This window comes from Magallana gigas, chromosome 2 (assembly GCF_963853765.1).
Source record: "Magallana gigas chromosome 2, xbMagGiga1.1, whole genome shotgun sequence".
Taxonomy (NCBI): domain Eukaryota; kingdom Metazoa; phylum Mollusca; class Bivalvia; order Ostreida; family Ostreidae; genus Magallana; species Magallana gigas.
The window spans coordinates 16,265,190-16,279,343 of NC_088854.1; the positions used below are offsets into that span (position 1 = coordinate 16,265,190).

Below are 14,154 nucleotides of genomic sequence, written 5' to 3' on the forward strand. Positions count from 1 at the left end.
CAGCCTGGTCACTATATTTCTATAATGGCGACCAACCGATTTAAACACATTTATTCTGGAATCAGTTTAGGTATTTTAATGAAGCAAATTGATTGCCAAAACCAATGTTTGTGTGTCAAGTATGAGAAATATTTGCTTTCACGTTAATCGTTGGATCCTTTATTAATTAAGGTGGTATGGGACACCTGGCAATATCAATGTGGATAAAAGTACATTATAATCAAAATAATTCACCGATTTAGAAATTTAAAATTTTTAAATTGGCATACATTACCCAAAATTTTTTTTAAAAATATTTTTTGAAAGGTAAAAATAATAAAAGCCCTATCGGAATTCGAACTCACAGATTTGTAGTTAATGCTCTAACCCATTGCACTACCCTGTAAGTAAATAAAGTACCTCACTACACCTTGAATTTTAATACTTTTTAAGACACTGCGTCAGAAGATGGCGATTCAAATGTTTTGTTAAAATGTTTGTATCAATCGATTTGGTTGAATATTGTCATAGCCCAGTGGTTAAAGAATCGGGCTTGTAAATCGCAGATTATAAGTTCGAATCCGTATGGGGCTTTTCACATTTACTGAATAAAATTTTTGAAAATATAATTTCTTATCCAAAATTGCACATTTTTCGTCTATTTGACTTAAATATTTCTTACCAATCATGTCATCTATCCTAATCAATTAATTTCTACATCAAGGTGTATAGTGAGCCAACTAAGCATGAATATATATATATATATATATATATATATATATATATATATATATATATATATATATATATATATATATATATATATATATATATATATATATATATATATATATATATATATATATATATATATATATATATATATATATATATATATATATATATAGTTATAGTGTTTTGGCGCTTATGGGTTTAGTCGTAAAATACAAATTAAAATTTGATTGCGGAACCCACAACCTTAATAGCCTAGATATATAAGGTTTAATAATGCCTGGTGCTCTATACACTGAATTACTTCAGTCACAACAAAGTACGTTGTTTAAATGCTTTGTGACTTTGGCAACGAATTCATGGACTTGTATTATTTTTCTGAAACGTTCAATTGTTTGGATACAAAATGATATTTTTAATGTATAGTGGGTCATCTCTCCACGTTTTTGTTGATTGAAATGGATTTTTCCCCATTATTTTGACTATTACAAAAATACAGACCCACTAAATAAAAGAAAAGGCATAGAAGTTCTAAAAAAAAATATGATACTATTTTGGAGGTTTTGATATGCAAACACCAGTTCAAATCGACATATTCCAAGTATTAAACATATTTTAGGGTAACAAATCGACGATATGCTAAATATGTATTGTGTTAAATGATTGTTTTAAAATGATCAAACTTCAATGTCGATATTTTAATTTTTCAGTATCTTACCCGTCTTTGTATATAGACATTTTACACGCCATATTCACCCATCTACATTCAGCTGAAATAGACGAGTGTTAAAAGAGACGATCATCAGGCGTTAGTGGGCGTAGTTCTTTTACTCGTATACAATACCGGTAATTACAGATAAGATGTCAACTAATGTCAACATAAAATTCGAATTCTTTTCCAGAACTGCAGTCACCAACATTTTGAAATTACTCTACTCAGCCTTCAAGTTCAAGTCAAAATATACATTTTGAGGTAAAAACTTAGATTCGAGGTCGATAATTTATATACCTAATTAGACAAGCAAAGTTTGTGACGGCGGATCCAGGTTAAATACAATGTCATGTAGAATGGTCTGATCATTTTGGGGTAACATTGGTTGCTTAAAATAAAATGTCAGTACATGTACAAATGCTCTAATGTTCATTTTGTCTCAACTGTAGGCCAAGTTGAATGGGTCGTTCCACGGATATCAGCGTGCCTTTGTGGGTGACGGGTTTCAACGACATCTACAATATAGATACTAGTATTTAAACATATTGATTCAACAGGGTGTTTGATCATCAAATCTAATGTTATATATTAGTATTTTCTATAAATCAAACTTAACGTAATCTCAAGTTTCATACGTTTTTTTTTCTGGTGCTTCCTTATTCATAGAAAAATTACAGCATTCTTGATTCAAGTGAAAAAACCCATCTCTCAAGAATAATACAAAACGAATTCGAACTTAGAAGCGAATTTAGAAAGTCACTTTTTCTCACGCACATTTTTCAAGTAAAATTGTTCGAAATTTTAATTCTCTCCTCCAAACCTGCCTCCCCTTCTTCATCCCATCCTAACCACACAAAAAGGGATAAACCCTATATAATTGCTATGAATCTGCGAACCTGTGTTTCCTCACATGGGACAAGACGAACTCTTTTAAGCACGTGAACAAGAGATACTTTCAGCTCCAACAGGGCCAGTCTCATTCCTAAGCAAATCCGGGGACCTTGACCAAATGGTATGTAGAAAAACTTGTTCTGAGTGGATTTGGGATTTTCAAATCTAAAAAAAAAAACTTCAAAATTTAGTCTTTTATTCTTTGGCTCGCTGGAAAGGCCCTCAATATTTATTTTTGTTAAAGAAAAAAGGTACATGTTGATTTACGTTACCAACCAAGTGCTTATTCAGGGGCCAACAACACTGTCTCTATCGCATGGAGAATTATCATTGATCAATCATGGTGATTTTATTTTCAATGTTTCTTAATCTAATATTAATTTATTTTAAAATTACAACGTTAAGCAGTTTCATACTCGAACATACCTTCCGGGATCAAACCGTTCCGGGTCAGGCCAGTATTCGGGGTCACGATGAATACTGAACACCGGAACAACCACGGTCCATCCCTTTGGAAATGTGTAATTCCCGATCGTCACCGTCTCTTGTATTTCACGGTACAGTCTGGGAAAAAAGGTTACACACAGATTATTAACGAATGAGGTTTTTATTTATTTGCTTAATACCGGTATATTTTTTATGAAAAATACTCACCTCGTTAGAGGTGGGAACATTCTGAGTGTTTCCATAATAACTTGATCCATATATTTCAGTTTGTTTGTGTTTTCATAGGTTGGTTCCTTCTCTCTCTCTCTCTCTCTCTCTCTCTCTCTCTCTCTCTCTATATATATATATATATATATGTCACTGCAAAACAATTGTCTATGTGGGGTTTTTTATCGCCTGAAAAAACATTGATTGCAATTTTAAAGGAAGTAAACACAGCGATATTTTCCAAATTACATTACAATATAGTAATCCAATCTTGACCATTTTCACAGTCACCAGTTTAATTGAATTCAAAGCGAGGGGTGACAGTTAAACGACAAAAGAGAACTATTAGCTGCCTGGGCTTTGATGTTTATTATAGTTTCGTAATTTGATACACTACGTAGGTTCCTCATTGAGCGTTGTGGATCGGAAACCTTTAGCTAGCGAAGATTCAATAGTTTGGACGAGCAGGTACACCGATGAATTACCTCCCCTATCTGATCTTGAATCTCTTGAATCACTCTGTCTTGAACTTCCTGGTTCAGGGCTAGTTCATAGGAGACGAAGGTCAGCGTGTTGGCCGTGGTTTCGTGCCCTGCCAGGTAAAGCATGAACACCTGTGCAACCACCTCGTCATTGGTCAACCCTGAAACGAACCGTGTTATGAAAGAGTCATCTATCGGAGAAAGGTCATATCCCTATGTCTTTGCACTGTAAAATTTGTGACTGCAAGCGAAGTAAACTAGTCATTTATTGCAAATCGTGTATTTTGAAAATTCTACACTATCCAGATAAGAGACTGTCTGATGCCGTGTTTCACTCTGATTCATACTTTTGTTTGGTACGTTGCAAACTTCGGGACCTGTAGTCGACTTATCCTCCAATTCTGCATCAACCATCAACTGAAGAAAGTCTTTCCTCTATTACAACAACAAAATTGATGTTAAACTAATCCGCTTTTTTATTTGTGACATTAATCGAAGCTGGTTAAAACATTATTCTGGAACAGCCTGTTAATCAAGAGCCTGAATGCGTCTTATATACACAAATCAGATACTTGTACTATATGTACTATATACTGCTTTATATCCAAAAACTCATTGAGTTTTTTTTTCAGCCTTCTATGGACCTTAACAACCGACAAATTTCCGTAGACAGTTAGTAACAAACCTAATAAGTAATAACATATTCTCTGAGCCAATGGTACATGTATATTACCTTTGATTTCATAACGAGAATAACGGGTTTAGTGGTTGATTCACAGTATCAAAGGATTTTGGTTACACTACCTTTATATATACATAAATGTATATGCATATAACCATTGAACCTGGCATTGTAAAGATGAACAGGTGTTAGACGTAAACAGGTAAACATGTAAACATGTATACCTGAGAGACCCTTGTCTTTCTGTCTTCTATCATCGCTTGACAATGTCTGATGAAGAAATCAAGGTGGTCTTTGTCAAAGTAATCCATTTTGAAATATCGAACCACGGGAATGAACGTTGGGAATATGTCTATAAATAAAAATAGTCATTGCCTTCTAAACCGCGTATATGTTTTGTAAGATGAAGTTTAAATACAGTTTACAACACTGTATTGGAGACGTTATATGTAAAAACTTTACTTACTTCCAAGTGTGAAGAAAATTCTTCTCCATACCCCTATTCCCTTTTCAAAAATGCTCCGCATGTTCTTGATGAAAGGACCGTCAGGATTGTTGATGCAGTCTACATCCAACCCAAACGCTGTCGCTGATATAGTGTCCAGGGTGAAGCCTTCACACAACCTGTAAAGGATAACTCGCCAAAATCACTTCTCATATCAGAAGGTTAATTCTCGCCACTTAAAATAAAATGCAATGTATAATAGTTTCACATTTTCAGGATACTGCATCCATTAGTAGTTCATACGCACATTGTTATATTTTGCACTATTTAATGGATTCTATGCCGTTTATTCGAATCATGTCCTATTTGATTTTGAGAGTTGGTAATATGCTTGTACGTGTAGTGACTTTCTGAATCCAGTAACTTTTTTTTTGTAGATCTATTTTCAATCACATTAAACTGACGTCACGCACAATTGTAAAATGAAATACAAAAGCTCTATAGCGCCTTCGAAATTCAGATCTTTCTTAACGCATGCATTGGTTCTCTGAACAGTGCTAAGAAATCTTCACTAGCTAAGGGTTTCCGAAATATTACGTTCCTCATAAACAAAAAACATTGTGTATAGGAAACCCTTGGCTATATCGAAGCGTGTTATGGCTACTTTCATAAAGAAATCAGAACCATCATGTCACCTTTTGATTTCGACTTTTTCTTTCGATTTAGCCAGTTTCTCCATTTTATCAGCCAAGTTTTCAGAATATCTGTTGATATCGGGATTCATCTGCAGAGCCATAAAAACTTTACATTTTGTTACTACCCTTAAATACTATTTGCGATTTATGAATGATATAAAATAGAATCACATAACAATAAATTATTTCGTGACTTCGTTCGCCTTTAAGCTTCCCAGTGCTGAACGTTGGCGTGATGATTGTGCGAATTCTTTTCCAATGATCTCCATGATTAAAAAACAGGCCCTTGTTTATTGGCGGTTGTGTCATTTGGTAATTCTACGAAAAAACTTACGAATTTGTTTATAAATACAACATTAGCAATTAGACACAGGTAAAGTTGACTAAAAATATATACAGTAACTTGTAAACAAAAACCTTTTTAATTTCAATATTTTAATTCCTAACTTGGAACCTCACCCGTCTTGGTCTGTCATGAAAGTTGGAGAATTCTTTAACCAGGACATGCTTGAGTACCTCAGGGTCAGTCACTGTAATCATGGGGGAATTGCCGAACCATGATCTGTAAAAAAATGTCCATAATGAGAGGTAGGAAACTTCGGATATCTATTACTTTTTTGGAAAATTGGAAAAACTTAGAAACTGCGGACTCCCTATAGGGAATAGTCCGTCTCCGACATCCATCAAATGTCAAATAAGCTGATATTCTATCATCTTGTCCCAAACTGGCTTTTTATTTCAACCACAGAGCGCTTTGTTATAATATTGTGCCGTGACCTTGAACTAACCTTCTTTGTCAAAGGTTAACGAAATAACAGAATCATAATTCCTTGTCTATACCTTATGTTCTCTCTTATGAAGGTAAGGACCCGTAGAGATGTTCACCATATCTGGTTTAGTTACATATATAAATTGGGAAAATCAACATACATGTATGACAAAACTTATCACATTTATTTATCACATTTGAAGGTTTGATAGTTGCTCTATACCTTTTCCATATAGTTGGTAATAACATTTTGGAAAATTAAAACATTTCTATCTTAGAAAAGGGTACCCTTTTTGCAAAATGATTGAGGCTTTTAGCGGCTCCAATATAAAAACAACATCAGCAAGAGTAGAACAGTGGAACTTGTACTTACAATAGCAGCTTGGATTTCTTTTTCCGTAGCCATTTCTTTTCAAAATCATCAACTCCCTAAACATAGAAAGACTCACTGTGAGTGAGTGGTTTAATGAAATGAAATGAAAAGAAATAAACGATATCCGCCGTACTTGCGCATGACAAAGTGAAGTGTTAACGTCATGCCCTCTTGCTGTACTGATTAATACTATCAACATTTGTATTCATTGTTATTTTTAAAAAGCAACTGCTTCCATATTTTGTTTGAAATTTTAAATCGTAACTTTTCTCATCTTCCCAAGTCAAGGGTTTCTGATCCTCTTCGCTCTACATACACGGGTTTATGTAGAGCGAAGCGGATCAGAAACCCTTGACTTGGGAAGATGAACTTTTCTATGCAGCAATGTAATTTTGTTATCACATACCATATACATGTACACTGTATTGTATATCCAAAGTGCGCTAAGAAGTGCTGATTTAAATGAAGTCTATGTTAATTATGTAAATGTAATAAGTTTATAACATTCTTATGATTAGGTACGCTATAGTGAATCCCAACGGTCTCTCACTGGATGATTAATTAATTTAGATACCATAAGTTGGATACGAACATCATGCCAGATGTATAAACGTTTTATATAAATTTACCTTTTTTTTTCCTTTTTTTTTTTTTTTTTTTTTTTTTTTTTATAAATTTTGATTGGTATATAATCTTCAAAATCCAAGATCCCCGGGAGATTCGCCATCTGAGCCCCTGCCAGGGTTTTGCCCCGCCCCTAATATTTAGGTAGCGCAGTTTACAAGTCAATACAGACGATGAAACCACAACACATGAAATATAAAACTACAGCATATTATTATGAAACCGCAGCATAATTAATTAACGACGGAACCATAGCTGATAATTATTAGACAACAAATATGAAACCGCAGATATTAATACCTTACACAACACAAAAGAGCAACGGTGTTCCATATATACTAGTATACAGGTTTTTTTAAAATATTGTATATGGTGATTTCGGATTTCCTCCCTACCAGTTTGAAGACCTGAGGGAGATGCCCCAACAGAGGCAGGGCGCCACCCGCCGCGGGGATTCCGGTCCTTCTCTCTGCCTCATCTACTTCTCGCCTTGTTAACCTTAAAGAATTAGACATCAGCCATGTGATAAAATACATGTATGTCTTATATGAGTGCATATATAATGCAAGTCTTATGAACAGCTAGTTTCGAAAGCAATATATTAATAAAGTTTTCTCACCAAAGAAAAAGCCATAAAATAAATATAAGTAACATTCCAGCAGTCGAACTCCATGAATTCAGCCAAAAGAACGCATTGTCACCAAGACCCATTTCGAAAGTAGAATAAAAGTATGATATCGCATGCGTGTTGGTAAAGTCTGTGGTCTTAAAACGACACTATATGAGAGTATATTGAGTATCATGAGTCGGTAATTTAAACTTCTATACGACACAAGTTACATAATGCTTGGTCTTGGCCTTGCAACTTTTGTGTTTGTCATAAAAGATATATTGAAATATAATGCGTGTGAACAGTAACGTTCGCCGGCATTCTATAAAATCGGAGCTAGAGCGGAATTCATTTTGGTCTTTAAGGAGTTGGATTTCGAATTTAGAATTGTACACGGCAGTAAACACTGTTTTGTACTTGGTTGAAAAAAAAATAAAGTTAAAAAAAAATTTAAAAGATTTTATCTAACGTTTTCTGTTTCTCTCCGTTGCAAATCATTGTCGATTTTGGCAAATAAACAATGATGTAAACAATAGATAGAATGCATTTGTAACATTCAACGAACGGCATCCGTATGGAGGGTAATCCAAACATGTAAACTTTTAAATTTGAATATGCAAACGTGTTGGTATGTGAGTCTAAGTATGATGAATGTGTGTAGTTCTGATCGTGTACCTATTGCACTCGAACATAAACGCTCGAAAGTTGACTCTGCAGAAGACCTTCCTACAGAAGCACATTTGTAGCTTTAACATGCAGTTTGTAATGTACATGTAACCTGGCACTTTAATACGCATTTTCCATTAGAAGTCTCTGCATTTGTATCTCCGTTTTCTGAAAAAGCACAGTTGACATGTAACAAATTAACAAATGTAAAGTCTACAAGTTCGTCGAATTTTGACACGACCATATAATGGAAACAGTGACGTTACCGATAGCTGAAGGAAAAGACATGCCGTAATCGCCGGAGTGGGCACAGAACAAAAGAATATTAGATATCAATATATCATCTCTGGATAAATACAATTTTTGGAAGAACGATTTTATGAAGAAAAAAATACATGAATGAGTTTGGTTTCTATTATATCAAGAGAATCCAAAAAAGATGCGAGTGAAAAATTTAATCGACATCAGATATCATGACTGTTTAAATATATACACGCATTTCTATTATGATTCGAAGAATCGAAGTAATAGAATCAAATCTTATGTTTATCCCAAGTGTTTAAAGGTTACACGATCAGAATTACACACATTCATACTCAAACTCATAAGCCAACACGATTGCATATTCGGATTACAGGACTGGATTTTTTAACATGATTACCCTCCATACATCCGTTCGTTGTTTATCATTTAGAAAGATGAAAACCTTTAGGAAGTTTTATAGGGATATGGTAAAACAGGGAGAACAATTAAAGCTCGGTTCATTAAAGACGATGCGGTTTCGAGAATCGTAAATTCACTGAGACATAAACTACTTGTATTCAATTTGAAGAGGTTTAAAACATGTATCTCTTATTGAAACTAACTTCATCAACGCACGTCTCCACTAAATGTATTACACTTATATGTAAATTTATGTTTCCAAAGTGTAACTTGTATCGCTAAATCGTTGTGTTCAGATGAATGTATGACATTTTAGTTATTTTGTGGAGTGGGGAAAAAATTAGAGCTAATAATGAGCAAAACTATTTTCCAATCCCATCTCTTTTGAATTAATTAGCCATTGTGTTTCTCAGGATTATTGTTTCCGTTATTCAATTTCCGGAGTTTTCCACTTTTGGGTTTGAACAATGAACACATGATTGAGATATTAGAGAATCAGTCAAAAGTTTAAGAGGAAGTGCTTGTAGTTTGTTTATTGCGATACATATTACTAGTAACTAATACAAAATGTAGTAAAAATAACAAGTAAGTACAAAAGAGATAACATAAACTGTAACATTAGCTGCTGCCATTCTGGACGTACTGGTGGATGATGTCCAAAAACCGGTTGGTCACTTTCATTTCATCATCGTGCATTTCCTTCATCTGCCGCATCCTTTGGTCCTCACGCTCACGCTGTTCACGACGATAATTTTCGAAACTCTCCAAAAGACTCTGTAAATCACTAGCTCTCCTCTTCTTTGAAGCTGACTGTTCGGAACGGGCCTCGCTTTCACTTAAGCCTCGTTTTGAAGAGTCTGTAGTCTCGCTACAAAGATCGATAACCGCTGTTCCTGAGGGAGGGGTGTTTTGAACGGGTTGGGTACGGTTTGGAGGTTCTGGTGCAGCTTGTCTGTTTGTCGGATTGTTGGGCATGGATTTCGGAAAACGCTGCGAAAGAAATTGATTCCTCTTAGGGAAATTTGCATGGAATTTGACTGGATAATTGATCGCGTGTCCTGACGCTAGTGGATTTATGCTGACTCGGGGGTTATGTGGAGATGAAACTGAGGTAGGGGATAAACCTGAGGTGAGGGATTTCTCTGCTTCGTTTGACACTTTTCCGCCATTATTGGGAATAAGCATTACTGAGACAGGAGCTGCTTTAGCAGACGACGTGACGGTGTCGGTACTTGGATTTCGGTGTGCCGTTCGCTTTGGTTCAACAACGTCTGGAAGTTTTGAGTCCGATTTTTTGCTGGAATTCAGTTTTTTACTTAAATGAAATATAGCATCTAATTCTTCGTAAAATGAACACTTGCGGTCGTGATTTCCTGTCATACAATTATGTTGCACGTTATTTCGATACACTGTTTTAAGGTTAAGAAATTTCCTTTCACATTTTTCTGCATCGAATGTAAAACCCTTTGAACGGAGTATTTCGGAAATTTCTCCCCAAATTTGTTTTTTCTTGGTGTGGGGATCCTTGAACTTTTCTTCATTTTTCACGTACAGTTCCAGAAGTGTTCTTGTGGCTGAGTGTGTCCATTTGTTGTCCCATGGGAATCCTGTGCCGGACAACACCATGGGAAGGTTAGAGGTCAAGAGGTTAGCGTCCGATGACGAGGTTGTATTTTCTGCATCATCCTCTAAAAACCAAGACATATCCTATTATTGTTATAATATAATATGATAATAATATATAAAGGGGAGAGAGTTATATTTCCTCCAGCAACAATCATGCAATACATCAACATGTCATGTTATTATTTATTATCAAAATCGATCGACCGCGGTGATTCATCATATACTACACCAATTTACTACCATTATTCTACCCAAGCCAGTCAGAGGCCTCATCGCAACCCCAACTAACATGAAAACATTGAATTACGAAAGTAATTAAAAACAAAACCATGCCGGTACTATTTTTTTGTCTACTTACACCCGGCCATGTATGGGCAAATTACAGCACCTCTTCTTTACTTACCTATGATATGGATTGCACTTTTATTGTCTTCTGCCTTCGAACTTTTCTCAGTGGCCATCGCGTTCATATCTGAAAAATAAAATATCATTAGTACATTGCACTTTTATTGTCTTCTGCCTTCGAACTTTTCTCAGTGGCCATCGCGTTCATATCTGAAAAATAAAATATCATTAGTACATTGCACTTTTATTGTCTTCTGCCTTCGAACTTTTCTCAGTGGCCATCGCGTTCATATCTGAAAAATAAAATATCATTAGTACAGGTCAATAACTTCGTTTATGAATGATCGTATAGTACTTGTAACAATTTTACTGATATTTCTGAAGAGAAAAGAAAGTACAACACGGATGATTTACAGAACTAATACTTTGTTAAGTTTTTGCTAGTTTTTAGGGAGGGGATGCTTTACAGTCGAATTATCTTAAGGTTTTCATAATGTAGCTATATGCATGGCATTGCATGCACATTTAAGTAATGTAAATGCGGTCTAAGTTACATGTAACTAAGCACATTATATGATATGACCAATAATAGTGTTCGAGATGTCAAAGGTCAAAGTGTATATAGGTACTGGCTATGCTACAAAAATATGTAGCTACATATAAAGTGTGCAGCTATGAAGAAAAAGATAGATGTTTATATACAATAAAATGTTTTCTTTGTTGCCTCATACGTGTTATAAAGGTTGCAATGATTACACGGGACCCTCTTCTCCTTCTTCAACGTTATTTGACCCCTATGTATTCTAAATGATTTGTTTTATAGACAGAGGCGAACACAACATCTCACACGCTGAAACTTTCATCCCCAAAAGATCCTCTTCTCCTTCTTCAACGTTATTTGACCCCTATGTATTCTAAATGATTTGTTTTATAGACAGAGGCGAACACAACATCTCACACGCTGACACTTTCATCCCCAAAAGATCATATATTCAATGCACACTGTTTGGTTAATATAACTAAAATGTACATGTACATACCACCTGTGTTATTTTATTCAATATTTAAAGTATATTTATTAAGCACCTGGATCCTCAAATGAGTAGAAATAAAAAACTTACAAGTAATACATAAGTACATGTATACACATGTATAAATATGTAAATTATGTGGCTTTTCTCGTTACCTGAAAATATAAGTAATTACGTGCATGTTTCCTTTCTGAAATCCTAACAAATCATGTCAAAAATGGTTCCACGATTTTCGACCTAGTGTGGAGGATATGGGGAAAATGTGTAATTTAAATTACCTGTCTTCCTGTCGGATTTGAAATTGAGTACATGTACTAATTGTAACTAAAAATTAGAAATGCATAAAAATTGATTAAATGTTAACAGGTCTGCAAGAGTTACAAAAGACTTTATATTTGTTTTAGTACTGTTAATGATTTTAGAACAGTTGATGCACGGATGTGTGATAAATTCTATAGCTATCTCGCTTTACCCCCCCAAGGAGCCCCCCGCTTTCATCTTACAAACATAAATCGCTCGATTACGCATTTCAACGTCAAATCATTGATCACTGATTGCATAGGAAGGATGCAATGTTAGAAAAAACGTGATTTTTTTCTAAAAGCAAAATATTATACGCAAAAGTTGACTTAAACAAAAGGTCAATCAACAGTCGATCTAAAAATATTTGGTTTATTTTTAGCTGTTTAGGTTTATAAGTTTAGAAGAAGCTTTGTATATAAAATGGGTCAAACTGAAGCTCCCAGTTTCCGTTCAAACAAAGAGAAAAGAATGTAAATACATCGGATTTCTTACCAGTTAAGTGAGACTCGGTTTCATTTCCGAATAATCAAGCCTTGATCCCGCAGTCTACCCATTGTGATTGAACCGAAACATGATTATAGTCGCCACCATTTTGAGTGCGTTGCGTATAGATTGTTTATCAGCGCGTCAATCATAATCATGATGCGAGGCCCCAGGCAGGGTGCGTTGAGTACATGTATATGGCATGGCGATTTAACTCTTAAATGGACACAACTAACGTTAACATACCAATATTATCAAGTTAACATTCACGAATATTATTCATAACATACACAAAATGGCATCTAGTAAGAAATATATAAGGGCTGGTCGAATATCAATGCATAAAAATGATCTACAAAAAGACGTTAAGAAACAAATTGCAACAGATTGAACCAATATTTACAAGAAGACCTTGCAACGTGGAGGCTCAAGTAGTTTGGTTAGTTGTCGTTAAATTCATTTGTATGCAATAATGTGTGACGAAAAAGATAAAAGAAAAATATTTTCATTTCATTTATATAAGGAAGACTTCTAAACTCCTTTTGAAATTAAGTAGTTGAAAGCAAGTGCAGGACAAATTCGAGAACAATCGTTTATTTAAAGTATACATGTATTTTGAAAAGAGTCGTTTACTTTAATTTTTATACTCTTGTGTTTGAGCTTTACTAAGAGACCACGTCTCCATAACGAGTCAAATTAGGCCTTCAAACTCTCTTAAAAGCTGACATAAACATATTTTTCTGGTTCAAGATTGTGAATAACGGTTTCACAAAGCGGAAAATATATCTATCATTATCAAGCTCCGCAAAATACGACTGAACGTTTCATTAAAACATCTTTTAAATTATTTTATTTTTTTAAAGACATATAGCAACATAGCAACATTCAAAGGGGCCTATCTAAAGAACATAATACATGTATGTTTCAATTAATGTATTATATTCTTAATTAGTTGTGGTGAAAGCCTAAAAGGATGTCAATTCGTGTGAGTCTGCCATAAATTTTTCCAACACGCACATTTAGGGAGTCAAGTGAAGACCCAGGTGGTTTAGCGTGGGTTTTTATTACAGAGCCTCATTAATTAAGATCCTCTTAACCAATGCTTTCCTGGCTTCCATTGCATACCGTAGTTTAACAACTCCTTTGTTCGAGAATCGTGGCAATAACTATATTGCAAATCGTCTAGTCTTCGTCAAGTACCTCCAGTTCTGAAGAATGATCGTTATAGTAATAAAAGATGCGAGGAAAATGGATCGAAATATCACAGCCCACATCTTATATAATTTATTTCATTACATGTATCTAATTGAAAATTTGTTTTACCCTAAAATACGAAGTCCTGTTTGGTCAAAAGAAAAACTTGGTTATATCTCAATAAAGGAGACTCAA

The 14,154-nt window shown here is 34.6% G+C and overlaps 2 protein-coding genes across 2 annotated transcripts; both read right to left on the reverse strand.

The window, feature by feature from the left end:
* Positions 1–1,260: 1,260 nt before the first annotated feature.
* Positions 1,261–7,815, reverse strand: LOC105320785 (cytochrome P450 3A9). Its single transcript, XM_020064285.3, has 14 exons — positions 7,658–7,815; positions 7,434–7,536; positions 6,415–6,470; positions 5,732–5,834; positions 5,474–5,590; positions 5,273–5,361; positions 4,599–4,756; positions 4,357–4,484; positions 3,798–3,885; positions 3,454–3,611; positions 2,969–3,057; positions 2,741–2,878; positions 2,320–2,479; positions 1,261–1,938 (listed from the first exon to the last, which is right to left on the reverse strand). The coding sequence occupies exons 1-14, from the start codon at positions 7,747–7,749 to the stop codon at positions 1,846–1,848; spliced, it is 1,572 nt and encodes a 523-aa protein (XP_019919844.3). The 5' UTR covers positions 7,750–7,815; the 3' UTR covers positions 1,261–1,845.
* Positions 7,816–9,490: 1,675 nt separating this feature from the next.
* On the reverse strand, positions 9,491–12,909 carry LOC105320784 (uncharacterized). Its single transcript, XM_066075253.1, has 3 exons — positions 12,775–12,909; positions 11,007–11,075; positions 9,491–10,665 (listed from the first exon to the last, which is right to left on the reverse strand). The coding sequence occupies exons 2-3, from the start codon at positions 11,071–11,073 to the stop codon at positions 9,596–9,598; spliced, it is 1,137 nt and encodes a 378-aa protein (XP_065931325.1). The 5' UTR covers positions 11,074–11,075; positions 12,775–12,909; the 3' UTR covers positions 9,491–9,595.
* Between the last annotated feature and the right edge of the window lie 1,245 nt (positions 12,910–14,154).